Below are 9,607 nucleotides of genomic sequence, written 5' to 3' on the forward strand. Positions count from 1 at the left end.
TTTCAAGATGTCTAATGTCATCACAAATATAATATAATAAATAGTCAAGCACTTAAACACTATAAAGTGGCAAAAGATAATTATCAACTTAAAGTAATTCTAAACTTTCTCATCTTCATTGACATCACCACTTTCTTCTATAAGTTCTCTCTCCAAAATTAGCTCATCTAGAGATAAACTTGCAACTTCAAGATTTTCAACATCATCTATTTCCCAACAATCTCCACTAATATCCTACAATCTACTTTCTCCAGTAGAATACTTCTCACTCTTTCTTGAAAGAAGACAAAGATTTGAATGAACAAAAACTAAGTTCTCTGCTCTTTTTGGAAGCATCCTGTTTCTCTTTAGTGAATGAACAAAAGAGTAAGTGCTCTAATTTCTTTCATAACAAGATGATGAGCATGGTTGATTGAGAAGTTTCAATGCAGTCCCTTGAAGTTTAGGAGCATCAGCACCATGATTGCTCCACCAAACCTTAGGCTCTAATACACATTTATCTTGTATGGAATCAACAAAAGAGAACTCATCTGAACATCCAGAAAATTTTAAAAATTCATTCATAACCAATTTCATCTCTTCTTCATCTGGAAACATCCTTCTAATACACTTTTTCCTCTCAGTTGATATTTCAGCATCTCTATGTGGAGAGACTCTATTTAGTCCACCTTCAAGCCATTGTGTTGTATAATACCTACAATAATATAATAACATTAATTGGAGTTGTGATGCAAAAATGATAAAGAAAAGAATTTCATGATAAAAAATAAGAATAACACACCTAGGATTCAGTGAGTGGGCAAGACAATATAGTGGAGTGGCACTCTTTGTCCATCGATCAATGATGATGTTATAAACAACATAAAATGAAGAGTACTCAGAAAGTGATTTTCTTTCATGCTTATAAATTGATTCCTTGATTTGCTCTATCATTGAATCCCACATCTCATAAATCAAATGAAGTGTGGGTCTATCTGTGTTAGTAAATCTCAACATATCATAAATTGGCTTAGTGAAAGAGAATATAATCAACCTTCTCCCACCAAAGATCATTAAGAATTATGTCCTTCACAATAGCAGCCTTTCCAACATCATCATCTCTATAAGCATTCCATTCTTCACTAATAACTAGTGTACAAAGAGAAGTTTTGATAAGTCTGAATTTCTTCAACATCATAATTGTTGATGCAAATCTTGTTTCGACTATTGCAAGCAATTTTAATGGCACGAATTCATTAAACATGGCCAATCTCATAAAATGATTCATGATAAATGTTCGGATAAAGACTGTATCATCCCTCACCTCAGTGATCCAACGACATTTTCCATAAACAATTTCATTTGCCTCTGTATTTTTTGCTGCACATATATTCTTTAAGGCAAGATTAAGTGTATACACCACACATGGTGTCCAAAAGATGTGAGGATATTCATCTTCCACCATCTTACCAGCAGATTTATAAACAGGCGCATTATCAGTAATTACTTGAACAACTTTATGAGGCCCCACTTCTTCAACCACTTTCTTTATCAAGTCAGCCATGTAAAATCTGTCTTTATACTCACTAGTTGCATCAATTGCCTTCAAAAACATGAGGTTTCCATCACTTACAGCCATAAAATTAATTAATGGCCTTCTTTGTACATCTGTCCAACCATCCGTAACTATACTTACCCCCTTATGATTCCAAGTCCCTTTGATTGATTCAAGTTGCTTTTCAACATTGGCCCTTTCTTTTTGCAACAAAGTAGACCTTAGTGCATTATAACAATAACAACAACAACAACAAGAAGCCTTTATCCCACTAAGTGGGGTCGGCTACATGGATTGCAAGATGCCATTATGCTCTATCATTTATCAAGCTTTTAGTGCATTATAACCAGGAGGTTTAAAACCAGGAATTATATTGTTGGCAGCATATTGAAATGCACTAATAAAATATGGGTTATGTGCCAAATTGAAAGACAAGCCAGCCGAATAAAACATTCTAGCAATTTCAGCAGTTAAATTATCTCTAGCTCCTTGTTGGAAAGCTCTTTCTATTGTATTTATTGCCCTCTTCTTTCCCTGATTGTGTTCACTTTGAATAGGGGTAGAACCCCTTTGACATAAAGGAGACAAGCTCTCAGTTGGAGTTGGCAATGGCACATGTCTTGGTTTTGTTCTATTCTCAGCCTCCTCTTGAGCTTTTCGCATTTCACCTAAACAACTATCATCAACTTTCAAGCATATAGCAATACCCTTTCTAGAGATCCTCAACAAATGAAATTTAACTCTAGAATAAGAGCCATTATATTGGTTATTACAATAGTTACACTTCCAACTTCTATTTCCACCATCCTCTTCATTTTCTTGAGGAACCAAAGTTACATAAGCCCATAAAGGAGTACTCTCTTTCTGTCTTTCATTATTAGATTGAAATTGAGAATTCACACTTCCTGAACTACTACCAGGTCTAGAATTAGAAGCCATTGTAGGTTTAATTTTAAATAATATCCTGCAATTTTAACAAGAAGAGAGCTAATAAAAATTTAAAATAAATCAATGTTTAACTCAACAAAATAATCCATCTAAATAAAAAAAATTAAATCAGTAATTCAAGGCTCTGGACAGCTCTCTCGGTTTAGCAGTAATTCAATCAGCTCTCTAGTTCAAATCAGTAATTCAATCAGTAATGCAATGCAATAATAATAATAATAAAATATCCATCAGCACTCAACAGCACAAGAGGAACTGAAAATGAAGCTGAAAAATGATTGTCGACCAACCACATGAACTGAATAAATTGCCAATGAAGCTAAAGAACGATGGTGAGGCAGAGCAGACGGTCGAAGACGTTGAGGCAGAGCAGACAGTCGAATACGAAGACTGAGGCATAGTAGACGGTGAGCGAGTGAGGCAGCGACGCAGAGTGAACCGTGAAGCTACAGCAAAAAACAGCGATCTGAGTAAAACAGCGGTCGATTGGAGCTAAAAAGATAGGGCAATGGATTTCTAGAGCTGGGACTGAGTAAAAGGAAGTGAAAAACGTAGAGTTTTGCGTCTGCTTGCGTCTGACCTTCGTCCGACCCGTGTCAACCTGTCTTGACCCGCGTCCGCCCACGTCCGCCAGAAACTGGGAAAAGGGACTCGCCGTTCTCGCGTACTGAACGCGTGTCCGTGTCGGACACGCCAGCCATTTTGCCGTGTCCGTGCTTCTGAGATTTTGATAGATAGTGCAAACAATAAATGTAAGGAATGAATTGTAGGTAAGTCAAAAATAGAAAATACATTTGGATCTTGTTAGACTATCCTTTAGTGGGAATATAAAATGATTAAATTACAACATACATGGAAGGCAATCAAACTATAAATGATTAAGTAAAGACAGCCATGCATAGAGTTGGTAAACGGGCAGGCCTAGCCCATATGGGCTCGGCCCTTATGGGCCTAGGCCCTAAAGCCCGGTTACCCCAATTTTACCTTAAAATTGAAGCCCGGCCCTAATTCATAGGGCTCAGGGTTGGGCCCGTAAGCCCGGATAAGAATAAAATAAAATAAAATAAAATAAAATTTAACATTAAAATTTATTTAGAATATTTTAAAATTTAACACATATCAAACCAAAGTCTCACATAATCTAAAAAATGAACAAAAAATTTAAAAGTCCAAATAAGATGAAGGCAAACATCATCATCAATCCTAATCAAGATCTCCCTCATTATCATCCATAAATAAAATATTAAAACCCTCAGATGTAGGTCCACTTGTGAAAGATGGAGGCGAAGGCTCAATATTAATTATTTCTGCAGCTTCTTCATCATCACCTACAATAATTATTAATTAAATTGTTTTATTATCAAATATATATCTATACATATATCACAAGACAAAATATAAAAATTACTATAAAATGGCACAAAACAATTCAATCAATTGCTGGTACAAAATACAAATCAATGTTTGCACATTATCTAGAAAGAGGTGAAAACAATACTTTGTGAATAGTAAAACGGGCTTCACGGGCCGCCCGAGCCCGAGCCCGAGCCCATTTTTCTAGGGCTTAAAAGAGTCAGGCTTCGAAGCCCGGTTACCCTAAAAAATGCCAAATTTTTAAGCCCAAACCCTTATTAAAACGGGTTTAAACGGGCGGCCCGTCAAGCCCGACCCTTATTCCCGACTCTAGCCATGCATGACAAGTTTACAATAAAATTTAAACCCCTAACCTTTAATCAATGCTTCTCCTTAATTCTCCATATGTTGTAGGCAATAACTTTTCAACGGAAATGTATCTTTCTTCCTTGTATACCTCCTCCATGCGAAAGTTCACACTCTTCTTAATTTTCTTAAATAAATAAGGAAAAAAAAAGAATATACATTTCGTAACTTGTACTAAATTGAAAAACGTTACAACCCTTCTATGAATAACAACAAATTTCCTCAAGTTTATTGAAAAATTATTAGATGGATTAAAACAAAAAAAACACCACAAAAGACAACATAATTTTTTTTTTGGTGGTGAAAAGAGAGGGGCAGAGGAAAAAAAGAAGGCCAATGCAAGAATATTAACATGAATAAACAAATAAAATTATGACAAAAATATAAAAATAAATAGTAAGAAATATATATACATACCTCGCTGATATATAGTCATTACGATCTTCATCAAAAAACCTCTGAATGCCTCCTTCAGTTCCTCCTCTACATCAGTTTCCTATAAGTAGAACACAAGAAATTTTACCAAGTGACATGTAAAGATTCCTCTTTTAGTTTAAATTTTTATTCTTTCCAATGTGGGACTTCTATTTAGTTTACTTATATAACTACACCTTAAAGTAAGAATATCAACCACCATGACAACCAAGCAAAACCAACGTAGAATTAACCTATGTTCTTGAGCAATAAATCACTCATTAAAAATTACTGTTACTAGCAATGAAATAAAGAGCAATAAGAAGATGAATATACCACAAAGGATGCAATTGATTCCAAGTGAGTCATAAGTCCTCCAACATATGTGACAGTCTTCTTAAAATAAAGCTTTTGATTGAAAACTTTATATCAGCCTAAGTAATGCAGACAACAAGAAAATGAAAAGGCAGGGAAAATATCAACAAACTTGCAATAATTCTTAGACCATAGTAGCTGAATTGGTTCATCTCATTTTCAATATAAAATATTTCACAAGCAGGTTTGGTCTGGTCCATTTGCCAAATACAAACAAACATACTAAGTGAATTATAAAATGAACTTACCCTAGCAATATTTTTTCCAACAGTAGAAATAGTCTTAACAAGGTATTAAACACGCAAAGTCCAAGCACCTAGAAGTACTACATCACTTCCTCCATTTAAAAACTAGGTGTAAAAAGCTATTTATGTAGTAGTGCTCCTTTGGTTCTCATTCAAAGGGGACGTAACAGCCTTGGGCATCTCCAATGAGGACAAAGCCTTCTAAAAGTCAATCCGAGCAAGAGAAAAATAAGAAAGCCAAAATAAAAGTGGCACAAAAATCATACATATCACGTAACATTCTAGAGACCCAAGGAGAAATACCAAATGTAAGCACTTAATTTCTTCTAAACTTTCTGACTATATGCTAGCAAATACATAAATTATTAAGGCAAGACCAAAGGAGGGTAGTGATTGACAATAATATACCACCCAAATATTCCCCTGTCAAGCAAAGCAATACAGGGTTACACTGTTACAGTCTCCAAAATATTAAAAACAACAGTAAATATGGAATAACAATAATTAATTATTGAACCAATTTTCTTTTGAACATGCACCGTACTGTAACAGTGTTTTAGAAACTGGGCTTTATAACATTCATGACGACAAACTTGAGTTGCACCTTAGCATTTATGATTGTAAGAGAATGACTCACGATACAAAAGATCACAGCTTAATACTACTGAAAAACACTAAAAAACTAGATAACTTACAGGAAAACACATCCTAACTCTCAAAAAGTGCCCAAAAATAGTGGGAGCAACTCAGTGTAATATTTGGTATTGAAATTTTGAGCAGTATAATCGTTCATACTTTGATAAATATGTTTTTTTCTTCGGCCTAAAAGTTAAGATCCAACTCAATAATAATTTAAAAACTACATTATATGAGTTTAACTAAAATTAAATATTACACGATTTATTTTCCGATTTCTCATAAATCCTACAAAAGTTTAGATTGCTTACCAAGAAAAATCTCAACAGCTATAAAAGATTAAAAGGCAGACTCGTAATATTCATACTTCTAACAGGCAAACAAATCACTCGGATGAGGGAGAAGTTTCAGCTAGAAAAATTCCCAACATCTCTACCGCTCTTAATACCTTTCGAAATCTGAACCAAGTCACTCAGTTTCACAGGCACAGCAAATGCAAATGAAGAATAGCAGTTTGAAAGAGTAAGGAGGGATTGACCTAAGCTTTAGGAATGACCTTTACCGCAACTCGTTGCCCTTGTGCTCACCCTTTTAAACCAAAATGGCCTCTGCCTACTTTTTCCCAAACTCTTTCGAAAACCCAAACCTCTTTTCCAAACCCTATCTTTTCGCTAGGAAAACCTTCACGTGTTTCGTTGACGACGGCAGAGGGTAGAACAAAGACTGCTTTGCGAAAACAACATCATTTTTCAGAGTAGGTGAGCATTCCAGGATGCTTGAAGGATCGTAGGAGCCATGGCCATCTTCTAGTTCCTGAATGAAAAATGGGTTCAGTTTCTGCGGCTTGGATGTACAAACCCCATTGTGTTCGATTCAAAGAAGCTAGATCACTGAATCATCAACCTCACAAGTGGAGGTCTTAATTCTCCATATGTTGTAGGCAATATCTTTTTCAAAAACACGACAGAAAATGGGTGAGCCGTGATGGAGGTTTCGGATCAGCAAACGGAGGAGAGGAAATGACAAAGGACGGCAAGATGAATTGCTGTTGATCTTGACGAGTTCGATCGGACAGCCATTAATCTTGATGAGTTCACGATCGCGCTTGCAATGAGTCACGGCGGCGGCTGCGATCTTCTTGCAGCTGAAACATTGAGCTTTTTCGATTGGCTACGCCAGAGCCATTGTGTACTCCTTCTTCGTCTCCCCCATAACCCTAACAATTGCCGCGCAACAATATTAGACGAAGCGGTGTGTATGTTATTATCGGTGCCCTGAAGTTATCGTTAGGATATGTTGAGGTTGGCGTAAAGGGTGGGTTTTCGGTTTTGCCTTTTGGGGTTTGCAGGGCAAGCAAAATTATAGCGGTGCTGGCATTTTGTAAATTGCAATGGCTGTCGGAGTCCTGAATCAATTCTCGGTTATCATTACTTTTCAGGATACTGATGCTAGACAAGGGTGGGGTTTCAAATTTAATTAGGGTTTTACTAAAGGGTTGCGTGAAATTACAATCACACTTTTTTTAATGGCACTTTCTAGCAATTTTATTTTATTTTTTTAATAAGGCAATTTTATTTTTATAAACAGCTGATATTTTATTATAGAGACGTAACATATCAAAAAATAAAAAAGTAAGAATTTAAAATACTGAAAAATAAAAGTGTAAATAAATAAATGAAGTAAGGCAATTACTATTTCATAAATAAATGACTAAATGAAATAAAGCAATTAACAAGTGAAGCAAAGCAATTTTGATATTATTTTAAATGAAGGATATTTTTTTAAAAAAATTTAATATCAAATCAGCACTTTTAAATTACAATAAAATTTTAAAATTTAAGGGTTTTGAATTTTAACAAGTATGGTCAAGAGATCTCCATTAAAATTATCCCTATTTTTTTATACACAAATCTTATAACATGTTTACCCTTAATTTATTTTATTTATAAATATAAAGTATTTTTAATTTTTTAAAGTATAATTATTGTTTTAAAAAATGCTAAATTAAAAATTTAATTAATAAGATTTTTTAATTGAAAAGTAATATTAAATAATAAATAAATAAACACATACTCCCTCCATTAAAAAATATAATGCATTTGTTGAAGAGTTGGAAAATGTAAGTCACTTTTACTCTTTTAAGATGTAATTATTATCTTTTTTTTTTAAATGTCTCTATTGAGAGTAACTTTATATTTATTATAAAATATTTAATAGAAGTAAATATAAAAAGATAGAGTTAGTTTAAAAATAAGTAACTCCTTTATTTGGATGAGATTGGTTAAAAATGTTTTATATTTTTGAACGGAGAGAGTAAATACTATATAATTTAAAAGATAATTAATTTATGTCAATTTAATTAAAAGTATATGACAACATTAAATAGGGGAATAAGTGCTAAGCATGTAGTTATATTAAATATTTATTGGAAGAATTTGGCCACCATGTGACTTTACAAAGTTTGACACATAAATGATAGGTAATTATATCAAAAAAAATTAAATAGTGGAAATAGCTTATCTACATGGTTGAAATCTTAGAATTATATATACTAGTGTTCACAGGAGCATTTCTTTATATGTAATACTTTTAAAGTAATATTTTAAAATTTTTTAGAATTGCTTTACATTATAAAAAAGCAAAATTTATGAAATCTATATAAATTACAGCATAATCGACATATATAAAAATATTAACAATAATGTTGTGAATTTTTCAATGAACAATAAATATGGTAATAATTAATTAAATTCTCAATTTTTTACTGATAAGTTTTACACCTTCAGTGGGAAGGTGGCAACATATGCCAATATATACTCTTTCTTTATTATTATTATTATTTGTAGAGTTATTTCATTCTGGTTTTACTTTCTGAAAAAAAATGTAACATTAAAAAATATATACTAAAATACAAATTTGCGTGTTACAATTTACTTCATCTTCCATTGACACGTAAACTAACTTCATTTACTGTCCATTTTTATCTATATTGCTTGGTAGAATTACCTTTTATATTGTACGTCACCAAAGAAAAATGATTTCATTTGTTAACAGATAAAAATATTAAATATGCTCTTATTATTGTTGTGAGGGATTTGCAAGTCTCGTGGCTAATATAAAAAGTATTTTCTTCTCAGCATTAACAATGGCGTCCATCTGAAACGAAGCTAAGGTCGGAAACACCCCTAATTAGAAAAGAAGAAATCAATTTTCACAGAAGCGGGTATGACACTCACCAATTAAAAAACTTAAAGTCAGTAATTTAAGCCAAACTCAATAACCCGAACTCACTCAAAAAATTTATAGTCAAATTTAAAAAAAATTATTTTTGAGTTAAGCCTGATCGGGTTTAGGTAGAATGAAAAATACTTTAAAAAATATATTAAATATAATAAATATTAATTAATTCTTTAAGTTTTATATTTTCTCTGTTCAAAAATATAAAATATTTTTTGAAGAGTTGGCTGTTCAAAAATTTAAGACATTTTTAGTTTTTTAAAGTGTAATCATTACCTTTTTTCAAAATTACCTTTATTAATGGTGACTTTATATTTATTATAGAGTATTTAATAGGAGTAAATATGAAAAATAGGATTAGTTTGAAAATAAGTAATTATTTTATTAAGGGTGAGATTCAGTTAAAAATGCCTTACATTTTTTAATGGAGGGAGTATCATTTTATACTAAAATATAATATATTTGAGTACATTACTATTGTTATATTTTTAAAACATTAAAA

General features: G+C 32.6%; 1 protein-coding gene across 1 annotated transcript; it reads right to left on the bottom strand.

The window, feature by feature from the left end:
• Nucleotides 1–375: 375 nt before the first annotated feature.
• Nucleotides 376–1,618, bottom strand: LOC129294967 (uncharacterized). The gene is made up of 2 exons (XM_054933445.1): nucleotides 1,044–1,618; nucleotides 376–694 (listed from the first exon to the last, which is right to left on the bottom strand). The coding sequence occupies exons 1-2, from the start codon at nucleotides 1,616–1,618 to the stop codon at nucleotides 376–378; spliced, it is 894 nt and encodes a 297-aa protein (XP_054789420.1).
• Nucleotides 1,619–9,607: the final 7,989 nt, after the last annotated feature.

This window comes from Prosopis cineraria, unplaced genomic scaffold (genome assembly GCF_029017545.1).
Source record: "Prosopis cineraria cultivar Desert tree isolate PC_DT_omini unplaced genomic scaffold, ASM2901754v1 PC29, whole genome shotgun sequence".
Taxonomy (NCBI): domain Eukaryota; kingdom Viridiplantae; phylum Streptophyta; class Magnoliopsida; order Fabales; family Fabaceae; genus Prosopis; species Prosopis cineraria.